Genomic DNA, 27,612 nt, shown 5'->3' on the forward strand with positions numbered 1-27,612 from the left:
TGATCAATGACAAAATTAGGTCATTTTAATGACAAGTGAAAACAAAGTAAGCCTTACAATAAACAAAGTCAATATGCTGTGGAATATTAAGTTTGTGTCAAATAAAAAAGTAACTGAAAATTAAAAGCTTTAAAAAAATTTTGCTCCTCAGATTTCTACTCCATGTTGCACAGTGTGACAAATACAAGCTTAAACTGACAGTTTACATTTTTATATGTACAACGGCTCCGACCGCAGGAGCCTGTAAAAACCACATGGTCCTGATCACATTGGGCCACTACTCTCATTCTGAAAGTCTGTTGATGCTGATCTAGTACTTAGTAACTGCAAGTAGTGACAGCGTCGTCTTGTAAGATCCTGGTTGTCTTTCCCGAAACACAGATGGTCCTTGTTCAGTTTGTTCACTGCACTGCAGGTGGCATGATAAATCAGATGTTATCCTGTAAGACATAACTGTGTTTTCTCCCAGAAGTCATCTGCAGGTTTCAGGCCCGCTGACAGCATCTGAGGTGAAAGCACCTGACCAGGTCTGACATTAGAAAAAGAATGACACCTGTCGGCTGTGTGACTTCACTCTAGCAGCTAATCACCGTGACGCGAGCCATGTGCAGCATGCGCACCCATGCGCTGAGGATCCTGGGAGGGGTAGTGGATTTGACCAGGAGGTCTCATGCTCATTGGAGGGGGGATAGGTGGAGCCATGGGACCCATGGGGTGAAACATCGGAGGACCAAAACCTGATTGAGCAAAAGAAAAGAAAAACAATACACCATTAGGCATCTATTATCACTGTGTTTACATAATTCACACCATGCTATCTGATTAATAAATTTTTTTCAGCTGCTTTGCAAAAATGCGTTGTGTGCAATAACAGATCGAGATTACCACAGTTACTGTAATAGCAGTATAAATTTAATGGGATTGCTCTAAATAACTGTTTTATTTTTGACTTATGTTACTGTGCATGTGATATAAGCTGCATCAATGGTTATGATTTCACCTGGAGGAGGCGGGTTGATGCCTGGAGGTGGGGGCAGAGCAATGTTCATGATCGCAGGAGAGGTGCTGGGGTCCAGGTTGAAGTAGTTTGCAGGAGTTTCTTCATCCAAAGCTGGTGGTGGAGGAAGAGCTACAGCACAGAGAGAAACAGAATTATAGAAACAACAAATACATTTCAACTATTTTAATTTCCACTATTAATCCACTATAGACATAAGAGACAACTTTAAATTGCACTCACATGACTATATTACAATGCGTACACAAGCACACACAAAAATTCCAGCTCTCCCTGTGTTTACAGACTCACCTCCAGGCAGTCCAGGTACAGGATCAAGTCTGGTGCCCATCTCACTGACACCATCTTTGATGCCTTCCTTCCCTCTTGCTGCCTGAGACCTAAAAAGACAAACAATTCATGTTCTACTGTTCATATCAAATTACAACACTTTATTTAATTCCGCTTAACAGTATGCAGCAGAAGAATTCTGTCCAGAACAATAAAGTTGAAGTGACCTGCCGTGCACTAATTCCTTGCTGTGGTAAAGCTTTTATTGTGTGGGTAATAATATTTCAGAGCACTGGAGTTACTAGTTTACTCTCAGTTGTGACCTTAGCATTATTCTAGGCTGTTACTTTCAAATACACACGCACTCTGAACACCACCAGGCATTTAATACGCAAATTATCGCTACAAATCTTCACTTCTCCTCCCATGTGGCTCCACTTAGTAGGGCTGTATGAAAGCTACGAATTTTTGATGGCAGGAGTGCTTTTTTTTGGGTTGCATCTACTGTATGCTTGGCTTGCCATGGTAGTTGGTGTTACATAGTGTTTGGGCAGCCCACTGTAATTTTGCTTAGTTTTTGTAAATAGAAATAAAACCCATTTAGTTCAGTTTCACAAACCAGCAGCCACATTTATCAAATAAAAAAAGTGATTTGTGGCTAAGCTTGTCATCAATTCTCAGTCCGATGACAGATGCTACAATTAGCAAGTGAAAGAGTCTGCTCTGTACACCAGAAGAAGTAAAGCTGCATCACAGAGTAGCAGGATTATTAAGTGACGAGAGTAACAAGAGATGGCTGACAAGATGAAAGCGAAAGATTTGGTGTCAGAGGCGAAGCAAAAATTTCAGGTTTAAACCCAGTGCTAATAGGAAACCTGAAAACATTAAGGAGGCCAACTGTAATTTTTGTCTGATGAAGGTGGCAGTATCTGGAGGCAACACCTCTTATCTACACACACACACACCATCAACAAATATCTTTTCTTGTAAAATGCCCAGTGTAATCGGTAACACCAGTGTTGTCAAGCTGTTAATCAGTGGGAAAAATCTTCTCACCACGGCATTCCTAATGAATGAAACACTCTTCCCTTTTTGATTTGCTTCTTACCTTCCCCATTTGACAGTGAGCCTCCGTCCATTAATGATGAGTTTGTTGAAGGAATTCTCAGCAGCCATTTCAGCTGACTGCCGAGTGGCAAACTGGATGAAGGCACACTGCTGCCTCTGTACTATGGTAATGGTGCGAATCTCGCCAAATTGGTAAAAGTGACTCCTACAATGAAACAGATAAAAGTTCATTAGACCCAAAACACTTGAAGTTAGAGGTTTAAAACTTATACAACAGTTCTTTTATGACCCCGCCCTAAACGACCACAGGACGATGTACAGTTGTTATGAAACAGAAATACTTACTTGAGATCTCCATCAGTGACAGTATCTCCCAAACCCCCTATGTAGAGGGTGGTGATAGACTTGTCGTCAGGTGGGTCCAGTCGGGGCATAGTTGAGGCCCGTTTCAGCAGCTTGTCAGCTACTGGGTCATTAATGCCGTAGTAACGGTCCTTAATATTCTGGTCGGCTAGAGGGTCATCAGGATCTGTTGGCTTCTCATGCCTGTGTGAAATGAAGAACCATATTGAGAAAATGCTGACAGTGCGACAACTGTGACAAATATAAGGAAATTACAGTCAGAACAAAAAGGACATACCAATTTCTATTTTTCCTATAGTAATAAGTACTCAAATCAAGACAAGAAACAATAAGCGCACACTGCTGACCCCACAACACCAAGTTTGACACCTAATGAACTGAAACTGTGGCCTGTCACTCACCTATAGGGACACTCCTCCCCTCTTTTACACTCTCCCTTCACCCAGAAGGAGCAGATGTGCGGCCGGTTCCTCTTGTAGTATGGAGTGGTCCGGGCAAGTTTCAGCAACATATCACTAGAGCTGGGTGCTTTACCTAGCTGGCCCACGGGCCGAGTACCATCAGAATTGGCTATCTGGGAACACAAAGGTCCAAATGGACACAAGAGATCAGTGACAAAAAAAATCCAAACCTTAGAGGGACACATAGACTACTTAAAGATGTCCCGCTTTGTCCCCTATCTAAGTTAAATCTTACAGGTTAATCAAACCACTAAACCACTGCTACTGACGGTTCAAATCCACACTTCAGTTTGTTATTAATTGTGAAATTAAAGAAATGTTCAACCCTGTCCATATCTTTTCTATTGGTTAGGAAAGACATATCATTAAAATAAAAATCAAGCCAGGCAGATACTCAATTTATACTAGTTTTAGCTGTTGTATCTGCATGAAAATCACAATAAACATTAAAAAAAATTCTTTGTTTGAATCAGAGAGCCATTATTACCTCTCTCTCCATGTTCTGTGTGTAGTACTCTTTGTTCACATCTGACTTGGGAACATCATCTTTCACTGACAGCCCTGTGTCTCTGACCTGGATAGGCAAACCTGATAAACAAGAGATGTGACAAGAGGATTAAAAATCACACAGCTATTACATATACTTCAGCAAGCCATAAACAATGCACACAGGCCAAATAACAACAAAAAGGAGTCAGTTGCAGAGACTTACCATACTCCAGGTCCAGCAGGCACGTCTGACAAACATTCTTCATTTTACTGCAAGTCTGACAGACTTCAGTTTTCTTGAAACGCATTCGTGTCCCTGGACACCACCGAAACACAGTGAAGGGACGAGCACAGATCTGACATGCAAAGAATAAAAAATTATTATGCAGGGTACATGGTGTTCAGAGTTTAATCTGTGTCATGTAGTGTTCTGTGGAAATAAATTTTCAAGTATCAATGCAAAACATACCTTGCATTCTTTCCCATATTTCTCCTTTGTCTGTAAAAGAAAGCATAGATAAATTTGAATCTGCATATCGACTGGTATCAACAGTACGAGAAAATAACCTCCAAATCATTATGATGACACTCACCATACGGATGTAAGGGTTTTCTCCTAAACATGTCTGACACAGAATTGGAAAATCCTGCAAAGACAAAAGACAAACAGATATTCATTTAGTAAAATCCAAGCACCAAATCTGTTATCCACCCAATGGTCTCCTGGTACAAGTTATCTCAAGCAGTAACATTCTCAGTTTCTCTTTGCCTTGGCAATGTTGCATGTGTGACTACAGGGAGTGAAATGGGACTTGCTCACTCCTTTTCCATCTGTCAAAGGATGCTGTTTCAATCTACGTGCTGGCTGCTGAAAATGACCTCGCCTTAATCCATCCAACTGACAGCATCAGCCAAACACCTAAATATAAGCAGCTCTTGGGGCTCAAGCGTTAACGACGCAGTCTAAGGTTGCAAAGTTTATATTCTGGTGTCTTACTAAAACCAACATTGGCTGAAGATCCTGATGTGTCATGGTATAAGAGAGGAAACGGGTTTGATACCTTATATAGTAATGTGTAGACCTTTTAAGAGAAACAAAAATACAGTTGCTTGATGCACAAATACAAGAGTTCAAATCTGGTAGTTGTGCTAACTTTAACATGGCTCAAATGCGAAGTCACATCAGTTCGTTTCCCCACAATGACCAGCGACACGCATGGTTAAAATAATAAAACAACTGAAAGCCGTTTACAACACAGACCATGTTTCTTCTGATAATTTCATAAATCGTAAAATAAAATTGAGATTAACCTGTCAGGAAAGCGGATTTGGTTATTTCCTGTGAGCGCCTGCTAATCTAACGATACAATTAAATCGTTATAATACAGGTTTACAGAAATATGACTAACACACCAAGAACCAAGCTGACCTAAAACAGCAGGCAAAACGTATGTGTCGGACTGGCTCGGTTTGGATTAACTCATACGTGAGGTAACTTCACTTTTATTATTGTTAGCCTGCTTGTGCTAGCCTTCACTAGCTCATGGAGCTAACGTTAGCATAAAACATGCTAATGTTACATTAGCCGAGTGTTTGCTTTGAGCCTAATTTCTAACGTTATTGACAATCTTCTGTAGCTCACTATTGTTGTGTTCAGATGATATTATTCTGTTTTATGAATTAACGTTTACATTGAATCTAACAGAAACATTTTATAATGGCAGCAGCCACGCTTCTACTAGCTAACGTTAGCTAACGGTTGGCTAACAAGCTAACAAGCAAACCGGCCAGATTTGTAGCAAGCTGGCAGTTTCATAATCATGTTAACTCACTGAATATAAGAGAAAAAGACACTCTGTCAGTCATATTCCCAACCCGGTAAGCTATAAAGCCGATTAAACCTACCGCGTCTTCCCAGTTCTGTCTATTGTAGGTGTTGGATCCTAGGGATGTCGCCATTTTGCAGAGAGTGAGCCAAATGAGCCCACAATGCACCGCGGCGGAGAGAGCCACGTTTCCACCTTAGGGTGTCGCCCTATTTCAATAAACTACCACGCATAATCTAATTAAGGAAAAAGAAGTAAATATAAGAAGCAAATGTAAATATTAGGAGAGTGTGAATATTGGCTTTGCACCACAAATAACTCTGGCATTGGCAGTTTACGTATAAATGCGTGTGTGTCTTTACATGAGTGTTTAAATTACCATTTTCCTGAAGCAGGTTCAGGCTATTTCTCATAATAGGTTACACAGAGGGATTTAGTGTGGCTTATTTTGTGTTTGATGCTACTTTACATTACTACTCCACTTCATTTTAGAGGTAACTGTACTTTTTCCTCTGTCACATTCATCTAAAAGTCATAGTTTCTAGTTATTTGGCCTTCATACACAACATATTATCAGTTTATAAAATATAATGCAATGTTCTGTCATGAATTACAATTTACTTACACCTCCACACTGACCAGCTACAATATCTAAATTTTAACATGTAGCCTATATGTAATGCATCCGTTAAAAAAAGCCTAATATAATTAATACACCTTGAAATTGCAATGTAAGAGTGGCCATTCTTCAAAATGCTTTTAATGCTTTTGGGGTTTTTCTTAAGATAGATTTTGAGGACTCTCCCCTGTAACAGAGTATTTATACATTCTGGTAGCGTAGCCTAGGCCTACTTTTAATTAAAATGAAGGATGTAAGTAGGCTACCTCTCTCACCGCCGCATGTGTGTGAAGCTGACTGGCTGGTGTGTGTGAGAGCTTGTAGCCCATAAGCCAATTGTGTAGTCCACTTACAGTTTATCTATCCACCTGTTCCAATTCAGGTCAGGGTGTCTTTGCTGTGTGAAACTCCAATTAGCGGGGAGTAGGATGTTTGAGATGGACATTAAGCCCCTAATGTTTATTTAAGGTCAGGGTGAGGCTGTGGAGGAGTCAGAGGACAGGGATTAGATCCAGGCCGGAAGAGCTGGCAAACTATTTCAAAATGCAGCTGCCATTAAGGTAGGCAGAAAAGTATGTGTGCTGTGCTTTAAGGCTACTTTCAATGTTAAACAGTCTCTCCTGTAGCTTGTGATGTCTGAGTTAGATTCGTTGCATTGTGCTCATCAGCTGGGTGACACTGATTATTGATTGACATTTGCTCGTGGGATCATATTTCCATGAGAAAGCTCTAAACAGCCCATGTGTCTTGTATCTGGGTGCACAATCTATGTCTTGCCCTGTGTTTAGTGGGACACCGAGGTAAACCTTCCAGCCGTCTCTGTCTTTGTGTCAATGAGTCGTGTGACCCTATCTCCTTCATCATGTGATGCAGATGAGACAGCTAAAGCTGTTTTGAATGACGGCTTTGTCTCAGATTTGGCCACTCTGTAATCAGAATCACCAACCTCACGAGTCACGAGGTCAGAGGACGTGTAGGTGTACTGTTACCTCACAGCTGCTCCATGTTGCAGTGCTCCATTTAAGCTGTGGCCTATGGATGGCTCTGTTGTTATATATTCCTGTATGTGGTGCAATGTGACATAAAGTCTGTTGTATGCACAAATTATATGTTGATTTAAAAATATACTTGTATTTCATACTCATTTATAGGCTGTTTGTTGTCCTGAAACTGTAAGAAAAAGACAGCTGGTAAAAGTGGGTTGAGTTTTCTATCCAAGTCAAGGTTGAAGTTGTTTGTTTAGTGACATCAATTTTATATTTGTGTTATATTCAATTGGAGATATTCCCCTCAGAAGATGATGAAAATATCCAATAAAAGCATAGTTCTCTTGAAAATCATAGCAGTACCTTGAGTAGGCTCTTGTAAAGTCACTATGACTGAGTATGAATGACATTGTGGTTGTAATATCAAAGTGATTTTAAAAAATATATATATATATATAATCAGATTGCCTCTTTGATGCAACACTGATTAGAATTTTAAAGCAGTGTTATTTTTGCATGGGCCGTGTTGTATAATCTGCACGGTGTGGTGACTAATCAAAACCATCACGACTACCCCTGAGCTCCTGATCTGAGAAATATGAATGATAAAAACTTCCGGGATAATCCCAGCATCGCTGCACAATTAAACTCCGAGCAGTGCAGTGCCACGCAGCCCGTCAACGCCACCATAATCTCCCCACTGAAGAGGATGGATGCAGATAAAGCTCTTGCAGGAATATGATCGCACAGTGATTTCTTTGAGGAGTTGTGTACTATGCATGCATGCGTGTGTCAGAGGCAAAAATGTGCTGCGCTGGCGCCTCCTGTCGACAGTTATGGGCCACTGCCGGTGCACTGAGCTGCAGAAAGACAGGGGCATTCTCAGATTTCCCGATTTCTCCCAGCCGAGTCCGCTGTGCCGCTTCCACATCACGGCCGACAGCAAACCGAGACGACGACGACGACGGCGACATGCGCCCGGCGTGCTTCAACCCCGCCGCTTTCCCAACCGGACCGCGTTGTCCCAAATCCACCTAGACTCAAACAAGGTGAGTACATCGACACAAACCCGAGTGTGGTCGCGGTGTTTTCGCACATGTTTGGTAACACGACCGCGAGAGAGCCCCGCCGCCGCTCGGTCTCCCAGGCCAGGCTAGTGAACATTGTCTGGCGCAGACGGAGAATGAGGCCAGTTTTTCGGCCTGAGTCTCCGCTGGCAGGAAACACAAAGCCCCGGTGAGACGGTGGAGGCTCGGTGCAGCTTCCAGCCCGTCCGTTTGGCAGCACAGGAAGCAGGCTAACGTTATTTTTGAAGCAGGTCAGGTCGAAGTTTGCGCTCGGGATAGACAGAGAGCTGCGTCCGACTGCTCCGCTCCGTGATTTAATATCGGAATTCCTTTATCCAGCCGGATACCGTGCTGCAGCCCGGTGCCAGCCACGAGCGAGGAACTTGTTTGTGTAACTTTGTAGCCATGTACATTGTATTTATCAAAAAAATGCTCGCATCAAGTTAGCTTCAACAATTTGACAACAGTATAGCGATCAGCCACAAACGCTACAGTCTTGCAATGGAAAGGCCAAACGATTTTGTGTGCAAATTATAATTAAAGGTCGATAAGACTGTCTGCCACCTAATCTAACAGCAGCACACATGACAGAGGGAGATAAAAGATCACCATGGGAATGCAGCGACCGCTTTCACATTATTCAATTCGTCCAAATGGTTTCTGGGAACTTGGTAATTATCAGATGACAGGCTCTGTGTTGATGCATCAGATTATTATGTAGCTACCTGTAGGATCATCTGCAAGCTGACTGTCACTAATATTGCTCCTTAGGAAGATTTCTACACTGTCTCTTCCACCCATAAACTCAAAAGGATACTGCTGACTATGCCATATCAGTCTCTAGTTCTAGTTTCCAAAAAGTAGGGCAGTTTGGGATGCACTCAACAGAGATATGCAAGTGTTAGGCTATATGTTGTTTATATGTGGCATAGTGGCACAATGCACCAATGATGCAATGTCCCTTCTTTTACATCTTTCTTTGCTGCAAGAGGCCGCTTTGTTGCTCTTTGTTTTGTGTCTCCACAGAGGTAGCTGTATGTATTAAATATTATAAACACTTGACTCCGCTGTGTGGCAAAAAAAAAAAGAGAGAGAAAAAGGGGCAGTCCAGACCTGCCTGAAATCTGTTGCCTTGGGGTGTGTGCGCGTGCAAGCGTGCACCTCTGTGAGTAAGAGATTACTAAAGGAGAATGACTCACACTCTGCATGTATTTGGTAAAGTCATAAGGACTTTCCCTGCATTTTCGCCTCAGCTGCAGAAGACATTCTTGCGACTGAAAAGTGCTGTCCCTCTGGTTTTATGTATCATGAGATTTATTTGACCAGTGCTCCACATTTTTTTGCTTTTCTCAAGCCATGTGTTGTTTATCACATGTTCCACCCATCATTTGTAAAAAAAAAAAAAAAAAAAAATGTAGGGGCTTATTCCATTTGCAGATTAGATTAAAAAAAAAGAGTGTGGTTGCTGTCATTTGTTTGTCAAATTTGTGGAGAGCTGAATCTTAAGTTGCGTTCTATTTATCTGTGCCAACTGTTTGTCTGGTTGTTCTAACCCTCCATCTGACTGCTTCCACTGGCTGCCAAACATGCTGTGATCTAGCGCTTTCAGTTGATGAAGGCTGCCACTGCTGCCGCAGCCATTTGATCATATATCAGCATCTCCTCACTTAGATATGCCTGTGAAACGCTGCGACTGGGCTACAATGCCTACACATGGAGGTTGATAAAATACTGTAGGCATGACAGAGTATGACAGATCGCATCACCAAGCGGTGTTTGGCCGTTTATCAGAATGAGACATGATCACACACAATTCGTCATTTTGGATTTTAGGCTTGAATGGGGAAGAGTAAGAAGAATGTCAATCACAGCGCTGACTGTTTTACTGCTACTTATCTGCACATGGAGGCAGATGTAATCTTCGTTGTAGAGCACTAACTATACCATCGTGTTTAATGCTTCACAAGATAACTGTTGGGAACTTCAGTGCCCAACAACATGCCATCTCTTGTATTTTTCCATGTCAGTGCCCCTTGTATCCACACTCAGTGTGTGGGGGGCAGACCTCTCTTTAGAGTGGCGCTGAAGCCAGGCATCTTTCCAAAACTCAAGCCCCCCTCCCAAGCCTCTCTGCTGGGTATAAACACTGCTTTGTGCCACAGTACTGCTCCCTATGGTTCTTATTCATATACTACTACAACACCACTGGCTCCGCTAGATACTGGAATCTACAATTGGAAGTGTACCCAAAATAGCCTGCTGTTTGACAGACAAACTCAGATGTTTCCTCATTAAGTCAAGCTTTTGGATTAATACGCCAGAATGCCAGAAGCAGATTGTACCATTGTAGCCTGTAAGGTAGTTTGCATTGAAGTGCCTTTTTTCTGCCTGGAATGTGGCTGCGGCATTTGTTGGCTTAGGCTGTGCTATCGGAGGGGTATTGGAGAGCAGGAGCAGAGTAAATACATTTCAAACAGCACAGCACAACCGAGTATTAGCAAATGATCCGATAGCATCTGTAATCCTCGGGAAAACCTGGAGAGTTGTTTTTGAATAGTGCTAGCCTCCATCAGATAGTTGGCAGGCACTGGGGGTGTCCACATGTGTGACTGGCTGGCTAGGCTAGCGGCGCGGCTGAATGCTACAGTATGCAGGCAGATCAGATTACTGAACGATTAGCCATGGCCTCCTATCCCCGGCCCAGGGAAATGATTTTCCACTGTCATAATTCCCTAGACTGAATTACGCAGGCCAGTGACTCAGAGATACTCAATACTACAGGCCTGAGTACTGCTCTGCATAACTGTTGCTCTCTGGAGAGAGGAGATAGGTTGAGAGTGGCTGTGCTATTGTTGCACTAGAGGACAAAATAGTTTTCTAATTTGAATTTAAAGTCGAGCTCTGGTGCTTCTAGAGTAGTGAGTGACTGTAGGACTATAGGAAAGGGTTAACGGTCATTGTGATGTTTACTCTTTGGCTGGGACTTTGACATAAAGGAGGCAGCAGACAGCTGGAAAACAGTCCCAAAACTCCAAACTGTCCCTCACATGTCCTTCTACTGTGTCAAAAATGTGAACACATGTCAGATGGGCAATGAGGCAGTGTAAATCAAGCATTTTGCTGAATGGAAAGATAGATGGAGAGAGAGACACAGAGGGTGAGAGGAAAAGTGGGAGAGGCTAGCCTGTGGAGGTAGGCCCATGTTTCCAAGGTGCCTACCCCCTGAGGCAGGAATCCGATACATTCCAGAGGCTCCTGTATCCAGACGAATAATGGTGACTAGGGTGTAGCGTTTCATCAGATGACACATGATTGGAGCGTAAGTGCTGGGAAAGTAGGAGCTATGTCATAGGCTCAGAGGTAGCCAGCTCTGGTTGCCTGAGGGAGCGGGAAGTATGCCAGAAGAACGGGACAGGTTATATGAGATATGGATTTATCCCCAGCAGAAGACAGCATGGTTTTTATAGCTTTTCTACTTATCACGCCCCCGCCCACTTGCCACCATTTAGATACAGACATTTACATCATTTTAGGCGTTCCGGTGACGCTTTGATCCAAGTTACAATAAACAGGGCGTAGGAAAAACCTCTCAATTGTTTCTGGTACATCATATACTCAGTTGTGTTCTGTTTACACCCACACAGGCAGTTTAACTGGCATTTAAATGACTGCTGACAAATAACCAAAAAGTCATTAGAACCTGCTCGGCTACTCTTCAGACAAGTTATGACACAAAACTGTTTTCTAGGTCCAGGAGTTTCTGAGAACGATGTGACATTGTGCTTCATGTAGTCTTTACATATTCACCTGGGTGTAGTTCAGCAGCGGCAATGACACCGTATCGGCAGCCCAATCTAATTTTCTTCTCGGAGTTTTCAACCCCAGAAATGTGTGCCCGCCAGCTCCTAAGCTAAAGGCTATTTATACTGCAGACACAGAAAAATACCCTGTTTTATTTAGTGGTCAAAAAACAAGCTGTCGGGTGTTAATGGACTTCACCTCAGCCATTCCGGCGGACCCTCGGGGTACAGCGCGCTCATACACTCGGCGAGGGAGCTCTCGGCGCTGGCCTGTTAATGAAGCCATTTTCAGAGATGGAGAGATGCAGTAATGGGAACGCACCACTTCACTGTGGGATATTCTAACCCCTTGTCCTCATCATAAGTGCTATCAGTCATCGGATATGATTAGGTTTGTGTTTTTTCCTCCTTTGTCCACTTAGCCATGCGGAAGGCTCTTTTGCAGAGGTATGTGTTTGTGTTGCCTTTGTATTGCATTGGAACATCCAGTACATATCATTTATATCGAGGAACTTTGAGCTTGTTGTATTTGGGTCAAGGATTTGTACCATTACTAGGTGAACAGGAAATCTGTGATAAAGACTGTTCAGTGTAAATGTTACCATCAGCCTTACATCACTGCTACTATGGCTTGTTGTTTAAAGCTCACTGATGTGAGCATGGAGGGCAGACAGGTGGAGGGGAGTGCGGGAGGGGTGTCTGTGTGTTTGCCCAGTTGTCTGGTGGCCTCGGCGGGGTCTGGCTGCACCACGGATACCACACACATAGTCTCACCTACTTTAGAGCTGGTGTGTGTACACCCACAGTCACGCACGCCTCAAGTTGTTTACCATACATACAGTATATAAGTGGAGAGTGTAAACTATTGACAAGTTTTCCTTTGAGGAACACACTGTATTAAATTAGGTTTCTTAGTGTAATGTTTAAACTCATATTTGAAGACATACAAAAACAAAACTCTCAGTAGTTTTTATAGTATATTATGAATGATACCTTGCTTAAAAACACTAACAGGAATGCTTCACTCACAAAATGACCATTTGTTAGTAAATTAGTGATGCAGTGTTACCTTGATTTCATGTAGTTAACTTTGTTTTTCTCACATGCCTCCACGGCAAACCGCAAACATATTGATTTATTGATTGAAACACATGCATTTTTACTAAAACAGCTTAGTAGTGGAGTCTTGCTTTGAAGAAAGTTAAGTTTAAAAGGTTAAGGTTTGAGTGAAAATGCATGTGTTTGGGAGATACTGAATGTACACCTGGATAAATGAGACTTGTATTATGCTGCACAAGTTGTGCGAGAGTCTGTAAATGGATGTTTTGTCATAGTTTTGTTGCTAAATGTGGTCCTCAAACAATCAATAAATCAATATGTTCGCCATTTTCTGTGGAGGCTTGCGAGAAAAATTGTTTTCCACATGACTTTGAGATAACACGGCGTGACTAATCAACATACAAATGGTCATTGTGTGGGTGAAGTATCCCTTTAACTAACGCATCTCTGCAATGATTAATCAATTAGTTGTGAATTATTAATTTAACTGCCAACTACTTTGAGAATCATTTTTTGTGTTTGAGTAATATTTTGAGGAAAAAAGTAAAAATTCTGTTTCCAGCTTCTTAGATGTAAATATTTTCTGGTTTTGTTACTTCTCTATCACAGTAAACTGAATATTTTTGGGTTGTGGGGAAAACAAATTTGTGAGGACATCAACTTGGGCTTTGGGAAACATTTATTGATCAAAATATACATTCACGTGACAGTTTTTCAGCCATACCTTGCCGAGATGAACTGTAGACCCACTGTTACACCTTCAGATGAACAATTCAGACAACGTTAAAACCGTCATGAAGGTAGGAGCCTCTGCAGAGCTGTTGTTTAAGTTACCTGCTAACTGACAGCTAAGTGTTTAGTCAGTGTACTTATCTTCTTAACAAGTGTAGCTGTCTTTGCCTGCACTGTTTGACTGTTCACCCTGAAGCTTAGACAACATCACAGCTGTGGCCCGATGCTGTCACGAGGACCATGTTCGGTGTTTACCAACTACAGTTTGTGTTTACAGTGCTGTCATGAGACGTGGTGATACTGCAGGAAAGAGAGGAGTGAACACCTACACAAGGTCACGTAGAGGTTTCAGTTTTTCTTTTGTTAGCCCGTGATGATAGAGACGGTTGTTAGCCAGGATAATGGTGCAACATTAAAACAGGCACGTCTGTGACACGGCCTTGAGATCAGTCACCAGGCTGGAGCACCGTGGCGTCCCACCAGGGCAGCCGGACTGGGTAAACTTTAGCAGGGCATCTGGTGCCCAGTGCCCCTGTCCTCTTCTATTTCCCCTCTCTCTCCTGTCTCTTAGCCTCAAAGCAGACCACACCACCACACCACAGCAAGTCATCTGGTGTCCAGTCGGCTCCCATCTGTGATTTGGCTAAACTGCAAACAAAGCATTGCGGCATGCGAGTGGCCTTCGCTACATCTAAACAGCTCGGCTCTGCTATCTCGCTTAATCTTTGGGTGGAAACTATGAGTGCATTGCCAGGGTTATGGGTCATCTCCATTTCAATTCATTAAATTGCATGGAGGCGTTGAGAATCTACCGTAACAAACTGACCACAGCTGATGGCATACCTCTTCTCCATTTTGAATTGCTGAGGTGGAAAGAATTGTAATGGTGCCGACCTGAGGTTTAGCTCCTGGCAGCTCCAAGTGTGCCCCTCCACTGATCCGAGGCGGTGCCGTGTCTGCCCAGCCTGCTGTCTCTCATCCATCCTGGGTGGTAGGGAGCTGTGTGTGTGTGTATGTGTGTGTGTTTGTGTGTACACGCCTGTCCCTGTCTGTGCAGGACAGGTGTTGGCAACCCCGAGGTCAGTCCAGATGCAGCTGGGGCACCTAGACAGGAGGGCAGCTGGAGACTGCGGGTGACAGCAGGATGAATGAGCTTTGTTTTGCCGGGTTTTGGCCAGTTTTATTCAGACAGTGCAGCTTCGAACGGGGTCACTTGTGATGGTCAGGTGGTGTAACGGCTGGCTGCTCTCAGCGGGAGGCTCCACAGCCGCAAGCATTTGGTCTTCGCAGAGCAGCTCGGGAGGCTGTTTTGGTAAAGAAGCGAAACTAAAGGAACCACAGTGGGGTGTGCAAGCCTGCAAACACAAACACCACCCTACCCCCTCTGTGAAGTGTTAAGTGGCCGGATATGTTTGGTGAATGGGACACAGGTGTCTGGGCCGGGCTGTGTGTGCCTGGCCAGAGGTCTATGTTTGTTTTCTCTCCGTAATGGCCCCCAACTCTCTGCTGCAGCTCGACCAGAGCTCATTGGCTCTCAATGGGCCGGGGTGGAGGCCCCTCCTTTTTTTTTTTTTTTTTTTTTTTTTTTTTTTTTTTTGTTCTTCTACTGTGGGACTGGGCCATGGATGAACTTGAGTCAAGAATCTGATAATGAAATTCAAGACATCCCACAACACAATGTTGAGGCTACACACTGAGCAAGCCTGGTGCTTTTTAGATTCCTCTTTCTTCCTTTATTCTTCCCTTTATCCCTCCGTTGCCTCTGATCTACTCCAGCAAATCAGGCGTTTGAAGTTGTCAAGACTCTGGCTTTACTGTTGAGTCCTCAAAGTGCTTATATGACAGGTAGAGAAGAGCTAGAGGCGAGTAATGTGACTCCCACATAGTCCACAGTCTCCATCCTCCACGCCCTTGTCTCCCACTTGCCTCCTGCACACAGGCGTAGTCTCTGGTGATGTCACTGTGCCGTGCTCTCCTTTGTTGAGTAACAGCCTAAAGGTGCGCTCTGGGTTCTGAAGGAGACACACACACTCACACTGCTACCACAACTCCATACTGTGTCTCCCCGGGGAGCGCAGCAGGGTGAGGTAATGGGTTGTTAACCCCTCAGCCACCTCTGTGTTTGGACGTCATACCGTCAGCAGTGGCCGCTATCACCACCCTGATCTGATTGTTTGAGTAAACCTGTGGCCTCTCCAGATGGCCAGGCCTCTGAGCTGGTTTATGATAACCATACAGTTAATATCTGGCCCACATAACGCTCGCCCAGCTTCTCACCCCCACCCCCACCCCCCTCTCCCCACAAACTGTGCTCTCATTTCTCGCTGCCACCCTCTGTGCTATTGTCTCTCATGCCTTCTCCTGAGTGCCCTGTTTTATTTCTTTATTTCACTCATCTTTTTAAATTCCAGAATCCATTTCTTTTGTCCCCAGGCACAAAGGGTGATGGCTAGAGACGGTGTAGCAAATTAAATTTGGTCTCCCTCTTTTGCTCCCCTTGGACGTGGGCACGATAGAACAGTAGAAGGAGAGCAGGAGCAAAGAAATCTGGAGGAAAAAGCCCATTTCCCATGCATTACTGTCTCTTTCCTCAGGGTCTATAGTGGAGTAACACCAACACCTCTATCGCCTTTTTTCCTCTCTTTAATTTTCTTTTTCTTGCTCCCTCCCCGTCTCGCTCTCGCTGCTGCTGTTCCTTCTCACGCAGCCTAACCTGAAGGTCTCCCTGCTCTTGCTACCACTGCTAACACAATCTGACCCAGTTTATTAGTTTGGGTCTAGTGAATCATTAATCGAGGTTATCTAACTGTTCCTGTAATGATTCTGCTGTGACTTGCATGTCAGGGTCTCTTTGCGTTCGTAGCTGATCAAGCCTCATGCTTCTTGCTCTACACATTTGTACTCCACCATAACCATCTTGAAAAAAAAAGCATCGACCCTGGAGCTAGACTATATGTTTAATAGGTGTGCCATGCACTGTAATATGTCATTGTGTCAGAGCACAATACGAGGACTAAGTGCACTGAATGCAAATTAATCTTGTGGGATGGCAGCAGCTGAATAGAGTGTGGTTTTGGGGAAAGGAGGGGAGCAAAGGGAGGGACAGAAGGAGGGCTAATAGTGGCGACAGAGAGGAGAGGGAGAGAAAAGAGCATGTGAGGAGGAGGAGGAGGGATGTGGGATGTAGTCATCGCCAGGCCCATTCATCATGCAATGCCTGCTGGGATGCGCTGGGGTCAGTCCCGCACAACACAATTACAGCCTGTTCTGGTGTGTTGTGCTCGGCTCCACTGTGTTCCGTCTATGTTCTGTTGTCTTTTGTTAGATTTCCTCTGTTCTAGCTCTCTTGTTTTCCCCTTTGCATGTTTTCCTCTCTGCTCTGTTCTGTGTGCTTGTGTTCAGTGGCAGATTTCGCATCTTTTTTTTTTTCTCCCTTCTGTTACATATTTTTGAACTCGCTGCTCAAGCTATCACCAAATGATCTGCTGCAGTCCTTTGAGCAAAACATTTCAATTAGCGGAGTATTTGTTGTGTTTTTGTTGGTTTCTTTGAGACTTAAACTCTCTCTTTTGTCTTTTGCAATTAATTGACATATTTGTTGCTCATGTGGCGCAGCCGCTTGCCGGGCTCCTGCACCATCCGTTGTGCAGCTCTCTTCTTTCATCCACATCTGAATTGCAGCCACTAGCTTGATTCATGTGATTGACAGGCCTGGTTAGCATGGGGGTGTGAGATTCTAGTAAGCATGTTGTTTACCCTGCCTGCCTGACAGTCCTCCATGAGCCTACAGATGTTTCCAGAAAGCTGTAAATATCCGCTGCGTGCTCTAATGTCAGTTGACAGCAGATCCGATCATAAGGATATCTCTGTCTTCATGTCCGTGTCTATTCTTCATGCAGTGAAAAAGAGTTTTCCCCCGCCAGGAAACCTTTAGGTGGTCTGAAGGCCTAAATGAAAACATCACTCAAGGTCCCAACAACGTCAACTTTTCAAGGCAGATCCAGATATTTTTGTTAACATCACAGCACATGGCAGGACTTTGTGTTGTCATGGTGGCATCTGTTTCTGTCACTTTGCTGAAAAACAAACATGCGAGGCGGCAAAGATTCCCCCTATAGATAGAGGTGGATGATCTGATTTTGTTTTGGAGCACCTCGCTGCATATACTCAGATTGAACTTTTTGGTGCCCTAAGGAACAAACTTTCTACCAAGTCTGAGATTTTCTTAAACATCCAAGTAAGCATTTTAGTTTTGGAAAATATACATCACAAGTAGAGTGACTGATAATGACAGCAATACCGTTATCGGAGCCTAAAATGCTGGATCACTCTATTAACCGATCCAATACCAGTAACTTATTAACAAACTTTAACATAGTTTCACACCCAAATAAAACTGCATTTTCCCCAAAAATCTGTTCTTTATTGCTGCTCTAAAACAGCTGCCTACACAGCAAGTTAGGATTTGCAGCCACTGGCAACTATTGTTTTAGAGCAGTGAAGAAGAATTGATTTTTGGTCAATAGTCTGTCGTTAGCCGTTAGCAAAATGTCAGCAATCTGGCAGTATTTTACACTGAATAAAAGAGAGTTTTACGGCATTCATTCTCTGTATGTATTTGTTCATGTTTTACAAAGAGTTTATCCTGAGCCATGCCATAAAATAGTGATAGCAATCATTTGACAGCCATACAGGGTCAGTAGTATACAGCTGTGAATTTTAGTTTTATTTATTTCCAGGCAGTGCCGTCACATTGGTACTCGGTATCAACTGATATGCAAGTTCAGGTATTAATATCGAGGAAAAGGGGGAAAAAAACTGTCACGAACATCTTTAATGACAAGTATTATTCCAATGTACCTGGACTTTTTTTTAACATTTGGATGAAAAACAGGAATATTAAACTAAATTGGAAAGAGGTCCAATGACTTAAATTTCCTCCCAGCAAACATGCGAACCTCATAATTAGTAAACTGTGTACTATAGCCTACTCCTACATCTATCAAATGAAATCAGCAACATGCATTGTCATATCATTTAAACAATAATGTCAATTTTCAAAGTAGCATACTTTTAACATACAGACAAACTGAACTTGTATGGCACTTGTATGGGCAACAAAAAGGTATGTTTACCATAAATAAAACTAGTCCCAGTGCAACAAACTTAAGGCCTACATTGCAAGTAAAAGAAAGCAAGACAGAATCTTCTGAATAAAATCAATAACAAGTGCCTTCTTTTAAAGAAAAACTGCAAACTGAGCTTTGAGCAGCTCCCTTCTCTTATTTATTTATTAATTTACTTAGATCTTTTTCTCCTTCTTCTCTCAGTGAGAGGAAAAGGCCTGCGACTACCCTGCCAGTTGTATGGATTTTGGTTTGAATCTTGTCAGTGCCGTTGTCGTGCCTATAGTTGTTCATTGGTGAGCCTGAAACCATAGTTGCTTTTAATAGTGTTCATAGCAGAGGAAGCTGACTCACAGCTGTATGTCGCTCCAAACATGGTCATGGTGTGTAGTGCTACTTTGGTTAGAACAGAGAAAACAGTCGCAGCCGGAAAGTAGAAGTGCATTTGCTTCATGCTCCATGCCGTCATCTCTCTCACGTCTCGCGTACGCTGCTCCATCCACAGTAAACAGTTGATTTTGATTGGCTTAATTGAGTAAAGCTATTGCCGTATTAACTGGATTAGCTGCGCCTGCGGTCTATAGCCGCGACCGTCAGAAGAAAGCAAGCGCTCTGTGACGAGTATTGTTTATTTTCATTCATTTAGACATTTGTCACAGGTCGGCCTATCGTATGTTCCCAAACCCCGAGTTAATGTCTCTAATGATTTCCAATCAACTGCTCCAAACCCCAAAATGTTTATTTTACTACATTGTGACACATTTTTCACATTTAAGAAGCTGGAACGAGCAAATGTTTGACAGTTCTGCTTGAAAAACGACTTCAACAATTCATCAATTGTCAAAATTACTGTCATTAATTCAGCTTTGTATATATGTATATACCTTTTTTTATGATGTAAAAAGCATGACATCAGCAAACATTAATGGGTCAGATTGAGTTGCCGTTGTTTGTAGTTTGTGTATGGCTTGTTAGTTGATGAGTTATAGGTTCCAGCTCCGTGTTTTGATGTTTAATGATGGGGCTGCTAGTCTTTGGTTTACATTTGGATGACAAATTGTGGCTTTAATTAACGACATCATTAGCAAAACTGGTCATATTTTGTAATATATCAAGTTGATTATGGTGGGATATTATGCAGCTGAAGTTCCTTTTTGTCTTTCAGATTTTTCTTTCTCAGCCTCATATGTAATTTTGACGATTTAACATGCCAAAAACAAATCCTTGAAATGACAAACACTCAGTGTTCTTTTAGAAATGTATTCTTGGCATAAACAAGCTGTTTATTAAACAGCATGAGGACCGTGGGGAATTGTGGGTTTCTCTTAGGTTGTGTATCTGAGCAATTAATTTCCAGTAGTAGCTGAAGGATTTCTCGTAACAGAAACAAAAGATGAACGCACCCAAATGTCTCAGAAGTCCACTTGCTCGCTAAGGATGCATAGGGTGGTGACTTGGCTCACGGGAACTAATAGGAAGCCCCAAGATTGACTGAAAGAATGACAAATCCTGGCCAGAAAATTCAACAGCTTAGAGTACGGAGCATCTGGAAACATTTTGAAACAATGGATTGTCTTCAGCAGGCTCCATGTCAAACTGAATGGATGCTTCTCCTTCCTGAGTTTCAGCCTCCTGAGACAAACTTGGGAAGGAGTTGGATGACATCGAAAGATTGACTTGCCGTTCTTTGATTCGATATTCACCTTAAAACTCAAAAACTTTTGGCGGATTGGCAGAAGGAGGCAGTTTTTTTGAGGATTTTATAGACTCCCACACCAAAACCTGACAGAGTAAAAAATCATATCCTCATTCCAGTCGTGTCAGCTGTGAATAGCATTGGCCTAATGATATTGGATTTTTACTGAATGATATAATCTAGTCACTTAAGCCCCTTTTCGCTCATGCACTGCATCCATGAACTTCTCTAGACATTACCCAGAGGAGCTGTATGTGAGAACGCAAATGTCCAAATCCGTTGGACTGGACGTTAAATGGACTTCATCCTGCCAGCTTCCTAGGACAAAGTCTGTCTAATGTCCGATTGAGGCCATGTGTGAATACAGCAGGTCATTGTCCGGAGAATTCACATCGAGGGAGTGGGCGTGTTGATGACATTTCTGTCATGCGAGTGGCGTGACCGGAAGAATACAAACATCCGAGGGTGAAGAGGAAGGGTCATTTACACAAAGATGGCAATGAAAATGTTTTAACTGGAGAGACAGGAACTTCTGTTGCTGAAATCATCAGACAAATACAAGAAACGACAAGAGACTGGGTTGTTTATGACCAAATTACGAACCACTTTCACAAATAAAACAGTGCCGTTTCAGCAGTGTACTTTTTGTGTCATGCTCTCCCTCCTAAACGCTCCACCCTGGTGCCACCCCTCACCTAAACCAAATGAAGTATTTCCAGTAGGTGAGAGCGCATTTGACACAGGAAGTCTCCTGTTATGTGCTACGTGTGTGAAAGGGCAATTCCCAACAATGTCTGGACCTGGTTCTCTAGACATTGCCTGGATTTCATTTGAGAAAACAGCTTTACAGTATAAAGATCTAACTGATCTGATAGAATCATATATATACCCCTATAAATGTTATCATTACTTATCAAAATTGGTCACTGCTCTGTGCTTTTTTAATGGATAAGCCAAGTGAAAACTACAGGAGTCCGTTTTTCATATCTGAAGTGGCCTTTGAGCTCTCTCTGTAACCTCTACCTCCAACAATAAACCCGGCCACATTGTATTATCTAGGACAAGTTCTAACCACATCCCATGGCGATCGTCTGGGTTGCCAAGTACACCTGCCCAGCGCCTCCCCAACCTGCAGACACAGCGGCCTGTCTGTCGTCAAGTTGTCTTTTGTGTGCCCTAATGAAGCCGGGGAGATGTGACGACATGCCTCGCATTTCACTCTTCACCTAATTGTGTTGATGTGGAGGCTGATATTAGCGTGGTGGTGGTGGTTAATCTTCCCAGTGAGAGGAAATGGCGGAGTCATCAAGGGATACGACACAGCTAATTAGACTTGTGTACGCTTCCATGTGTGAGGGGAGAGGTGGGGGTGAAGGGAGATGGAGCGAGTAGAGAAAATGGCTTTTTTCCCCTTTTGAAAGTTTTTTTCAGTGATTGAATGGGCACTGAAAGTTAACTCAAAAACCTGTCTCGAATATGTGGCATATTCTTTGAATGTCGTGCCGCTTAATGACAGCATCTGATGAGGGACAACTGGGGGGAAACCTCAACATTCATTACTGCCTGACATTTTACCCACTCCACAAAACACCATCTTGGAGAGTCTGAAATTAAAGTCATTTGAAGTTGCACACAGAGCAAATGGCCTACTGGTACAATAATGCTGTTTTTTGACTTCATCCTCCCCCGAGGAAAGCTGTTAGTAGGTTTGACTGATTAGGGCCTGAAGCCACCGGCTCTCAATTAGACACAAGACAAAGCTTCAACCCTTGCTGCTGGAAAATCAGAAGTAATGAATTAGTGATAAAGGTTTTAAAGACAACACCATTAGAGAGGCTGTTGGGAGGAGGTGGACTGCCTTTTCCTTGCAATTTGCAGAGTAGGTAATTTGCAGTCTAAAGGAATACAAGTGAAATGCTTTAGATTTCTTTTTCATTTTCTCTTCTTTACTCCTCTGCCTCTTTTTCTCTCTCCTTCTGGCTACCGGTGACAGTAATATTAACCTCATCTTTGCTGCGTTGTCCTCGTGTGACCTAGAAGTCATCTCTTGTGAGGAGTGGTCAACCGTTATGCCGCTGCGGGTCTCGAGCCTCACTGGAGCTCGTAATGCATTATGACTCCATCGCTTAGGGGTGGGAGGATCAAATAATATATTAAGATTATGTTGCGAGCTGTCACGCCCCACTTGAGTTGAGAAGTACTACGCCAGCAAATTTTTTTTTGCAGAGTCATACTCTTGATAGGCTTTTTTTTCCAGAGGCTGCCTGAGGCCTTGTTTGATTTTATTTTGGATTTCGACCTATTGCCAATGACATCCACACCACTCATCCCATATTGACTGTTAGCACACACAGGGCCAGTATTCATCAGGCTGATAGCGCCGCTGTTTGCCACATTGCCCGCCACCCGGTCCATCTCACTTAGTGGCGGAATCTCAGTCCTGTCACCTGAGGGATAAAGTTTGTGGTGGAAACTTGTATCCTCTGAGGTATGCGGGGCAGATGCAGACCCTCCGTTGGCTCAGCTGTTGAGCCCTGTGCCGGCAGGGAGGCCACATCATGTCTCCGTCTCTGTTTTTGCAGGAGTTACAGGGCTGGGTGAGATATTTAAGGTTTGCTCTGAGGCTTTCATGCCTCTTTAAATCAGAATTTAGATTCATGGTGGTGCTTTTGCAGGGCATTTTAATTTAACTATATATTAATTAACATTTAATTTCAGCCTCTAGGACTTTTTGTATCGTCTATTCCCAAGCAGCCATCTTTAACCTCTTGTGTGACATTTTTTTGAAAACACTGGTTGGTGGTTATGGTTTTGTTGGACATGGTGGCTTGAGGTCAGCCCACTTGTACTGCTGAGGGCAGGGTGCCAGTTTTTTCCCCCCACTGCTTAAAGCTCTACACTTGAAACAACTGACGCTCGTTTTCTGACCAAAAAACTAATTAACAAAATTGTTGTTGGTTTTTTTTTACCCACACGTTGGACAAAATCAGCCAGTGATGAGCTCCCAGGAGTCACAGTAATGGAAATCATACTGTACATTAACAAACTATGCGACAGGTCGATTTATTAGATAAACAGGATGAAAGGGAATCCAGCATTTCTACTTTTTATTTTTTAATTTCACTAGTGTTCAGGAAGTTTTTAAGGGCAAATTTTCACTGATCACTGAGACGACTGGTCAAACCTCTAGTGATGAATGGAAATGATTACCTTTGTGTTCTGGCTGTCGTGCTTTCCCCCTCATCTTGAAGGTCATTTATGCCGCATTTCTACTGCATGGTACGACACAGCTGTACTCAACTCAATTCTCGATTTTCGATGTTTTGGTTTTTCCATTAGCAAAGTTGTTTATAGTACCTGGGATTATTTGTGGTACCACCTCAGTCGAGCTGAGCAGATACTAGAAGGTAGTGAAGTCACCATACTGGAATATTTGACTTTGATACAATATCTTGAACAATAGCGATATAAACAGTATTTTTGATACCGTTAGGAAAAAAATGACATTGAAAGCATACAATTATTTTTTTTTATTAAAAGATAAGGCTATAATATGACAACAATTTTTCTTTTCTTGGTTAGTTTCAGAGAACAGCAGAACAAATGACTGTCGTACACAATAATAGTAAGAGGGTGTGAATGTTCAGCTGTTATCGGTGTATCAAGACAGCGGAAAAAGAGTATTGAAACCATTTTAAATATTAAAAAAACAGTTTTGATAAATCAGTGGTTTTGACAGTAGACTAGAGTTAAAACACTGCAGAGAGAATTGTCACTTGTATGACAGGAAATCCTGTACAAACCTGCCATTTTAAATTAGCAAGCTACCATCAATCGCGACCGCATTTTTTTAATTCTTTAATTCACTCAACCCAGATTTGAAAAAAATGTCAGCCCGCAATAGTGCAGCGTACACCACACCATACAATTGACGAAGTGCAGACGTTCCTCTGTTTGGTTGCCGATGAAAGGATTCAGTGAGAGTTGCGTGGACGATGACATCACAGAGGTTTCACATGATCTGCTGAGACTCCTGCCTACACTGAGGGGTACTATCGGCAGTGTGAAACAAAAGAGAGAAATGGACCTGTTACCAAAAGTGAATCAGTAGAAATGCGCCTTTTGTCCCAGCTAATAATATGTTACCAGGCGCTGCTTCAGCCAGAGCGAACGGTGACCTCAGCGCGATGTTCACAACAGTCTCTACACTTTCCCTCACCTGCTTCCATTATATTAGCGACTGACAGTGACAGTGCCAGTGGGAGATCCGCCTGTGACAGCTGGATAATGAACATCACGGCATCTCTCTCTCTTTCTCTCTCTCATAGCCATCGCTTCACCTTTCCGCAGCCTCGCCCATTCAGTTGACACGACGGTGACTTCACCCTTGCATAATGGAATCCAACCTTCCTTCCCGTCCCTCTTTGCTCTCATCAGCTGCTTGCTCTAATTAGATGAGGGTGATTTCAATAAAGTTACTGTCGTCCTCACTCCATTAGTTATATTAACACTCGGATTCCTGCCCCGAAGTCGTCTATCTGTCCTCCGCCTTTCACCGGGGGAGCCAGCCCTCTTCTTTTCATGGATCTGTGTAACCTAGTTACTGAGGCCCAGCAGGGGAGGCCAATCAATTAATGAACAAAGGAGCCCGCTCACTGAGCAGCGGCGCGAGTCTGGGACTATAAACAGGGCGCTCCCAAAACATGGTCGCTGTCAGTTCAGTGCTCATCTGATGGATGTTGTTTTGCTTTGTTGTTTTGCGCGTATCTATGAGTACTACTTCAGAGGAGCCTAAAGCGAGTGGATACTGCTGCGCTACCTTTTTGAAAACACGACCAGCCAGTGTTCGGCTGTCTCTTATTGAGAATTAGCAGCGAAAGAAAAAGATAGATTTGAATTTTTTTTTGTGAGAAAAGGCCTTCCATCACCATTATGTTACATCATAATTGAGATGTGAGTAAATGGACTGTGGCATTTTCTGCCACTGTGTTGTGAAAGGGCCGGGGATAAAACATTTTAGATGTTTAAAACCTCTGCTTCCCTCGGACAAAATGTGGAGCTGAGCTAACAAATGAGGTATGTGGTCAAAGGTTAAGCGTCCATATTCAGTGATTCTGATCAGTCTCCCGTAGTAACAGGCAGATTTGGAAGGACAGCCCTCCTCTTCTGTCCACCTGTGCTCCCTTACTATCTTTCACCACTTTCTCATCCTTCCCTTTTCTCAATACCTCTTTTCATCCTATTGAATCACCCATTTTCTTCATGCCTCACCTTTTTTTTTTTTTTTTTTTATAAACATCCTCAATTCCACCCCTCATCTTTCTTCTCTCCAGCCTCTCGGTCTCTCTGTCATCCCTGTTTCTTAATCCGGCTATTCGTCCCTAGTGTTCCCCTCCCTGGAGTTTCCAGCTCCCGTCTCCCTGTGTGTGAGATCAGGGAGCAGGCTGTTGTAACAAGCTGTTGAATAATGTAAGCACGGAGGCTATAGGCCAGAGTTTCAGTTAACCCTTTGATCTCTGATCACACAGTGGGTGAGGCGAACACATCATAAATGACAGCTCGACAGCAGGGCAAAGCAGCCCGAAGGCCTTTTTGCTTCCGTCTTCCACCAACCTCCACCTAAAGGCTAAAGTACCCCCATCCGGTTTCATTGTTGTGGCCTTTGTAAGTAGGAACACAGTGAGCGTCCCTAGCCTTTGTTATTCTAACACTGATGTATAATTAAAGGGTTAGAAAAGGCAATGCTGAATAATTGATATTGGAGCAAAGATGTCGTGGCATCCCGAACCTTATCCTACTCAGTATTTTTTACCTGCAGTGCAGATAAAAGATTCACCAGTTTGCTTTCTTTCTGGCCGTCTAGTTCAGTCTGCACTGATTCATCGCGGCACCGTGCTCTCCGCTGACCGAGGAGCTATTATCATTATTTAATTCAGCCTTATTTCACCTTTGTGTATACTGTTAAGTGTCAAAACACAAACAACAGACTGCAGAATAGTCGCATTAAATCCTCAACAGCAGTCAAGTTTGTACATGTGTTACCAATTTGTATCAATTAACTGACAGTCACGCATTTCCAATCTTAAAAAAAAAAAAAGCGTAGCCAGCACAAAAGGTCTCATTAACCCTTTGTAATCAATACAGATCCCCCTCTTCCTTAAGTGCTTCTAGTTAACTTTAGAGCCTCATATCCCGAGGCTAGGGCGTATTGATCTGCTGGACTGATTGGAAGTTTCCCTTCAGGAGGTGAAGGATAGCAGTGGGACTGTGGATGTTTTGGCAAGAGAGGGGAAGGAGTGGGTCTTCATGGCGGGATCAGCTTACTACTTCCTACCCCCACACACCTGTTACAGCCAGCGGGAGGAGAAACACCCCACCAATCTGTGTGTGGAATTGTGTATCTGTGTCTGTGTGTGTGCAAATTGATTGTGTGTGTGTGTGTGTGTGTGTGTGTGTGTGTGTGTGTGTGAGAGAGAGAGAGACTGGAAACGGCTGTTTGTGTGCTCAGGAGAGCAAATGGCTGAGAGGCGTAGCAAATGAGAAATGTGTTACATAGGGTTTATGGTGACGACGTGTGCCTGAACCGCATTGACTCTGGCAGCTGCTGGTCGGTTATGGATGGGCGGCAGGAGACACATTTTAGATTTTACATGACTAACACACTACATGACAGTCTGCTTTTCAGATTGGGTGTTTGGACCCATAACCCAACGCCAAGCTGGATGCACCCAGCACTGCGTAAATGTGTGCACTTCTACACACATGACTACACATATGTATATACACACCATTAAACTGTCAGGCAGCATGTGTGTGTGTGTACACAATGCCGCATAGTGACATTTAATCCATAACTCTGACAGGCTTTCCTTGAACTGACAGGGAAAAGCATAGCTCTCTTCCCACATAAATGCACCTCTCTCCGTCTCCCTGTCTCTCCCCTGGCCTGTGTTCCTCTCTTTGAAAAAAAAAAAAGATAATGAAATTCTGTTTTGATCACAAAGTGTTGTGTTCCAGGACATACACCATGAA

General features: G+C 43.2%; 2 protein-coding genes across 2 annotated transcripts in view; one reads left to right on the forward strand and one right to left on the reverse strand.

Moving 5' to 3' along the window:
* On the reverse strand, nt 1-5,658 carry rbm22 (RNA binding motif protein 22). Its single transcript, XM_033633382.2, has 11 exons — nt 5,575-5,658; nt 4,263-4,316; nt 4,139-4,168; nt 3,893-4,025; nt 3,668-3,768; nt 3,121-3,293; nt 2,702-2,902; nt 2,397-2,561; nt 1,310-1,398; nt 1,001-1,129; nt 1-737 (listed from the first exon to the last, which is right to left on the reverse strand). Exons 1-11 carry the CDS (start codon nt 5,626-5,628, stop codon nt 583-585), a joined length of 1,284 nt encoding a protein of 427 aa, XP_033489273.2. The 5' UTR covers nt 5,629-5,658; the 3' UTR covers nt 1-582.
* Nucleotides 5,659-7,972: 2,314 nt separating this feature from the next.
* The window catches only part of LOC117260971 (bifunctional heparan sulfate N-deacetylase/N-sulfotransferase 1-like), a 50,076-nt gene continuing 30,436 nt past the window's right edge, over nt 7,973-27,612 (forward strand). The window contains exon 1 of the mRNA XM_033633128.2: nt 7,973-8,149. The gene's annotated coding sequence lies outside the window, so the exon portion shown is untranslated. The remainder of the gene's footprint in view (nt 8,150-27,612) is intronic.

Source organism: Epinephelus lanceolatus, chromosome 7 (genome assembly GCF_041903045.1).
Source record: "Epinephelus lanceolatus isolate andai-2023 chromosome 7, ASM4190304v1, whole genome shotgun sequence".
NCBI lineage: Eukaryota > Metazoa > Chordata > Actinopteri > Perciformes > Serranidae > Epinephelus > Epinephelus lanceolatus.

Coding starts and splice junctions, on each gene's coding strand:
- rbm22 (XM_033633382.2), bottom strand. CDS start 5,628: ATGGCGACATCCCTAGGATCCAACACCTACAATAGACAGAACTGGGAA. Junction 2,903..3,120: donor GGGGAGGAGTGTCCCTATAG/GTGAGTGACAGG, acceptor CATTTCACACAG/GCATGAGAAGCCAACAGATC. Junction 1,399..2,396: donor CTCACTGTCAAATGGGGAAG/GTAAGAAGCAAA, acceptor TTGTCTTTTTAG/GTCTCAGGCAGCAAGAGGGA.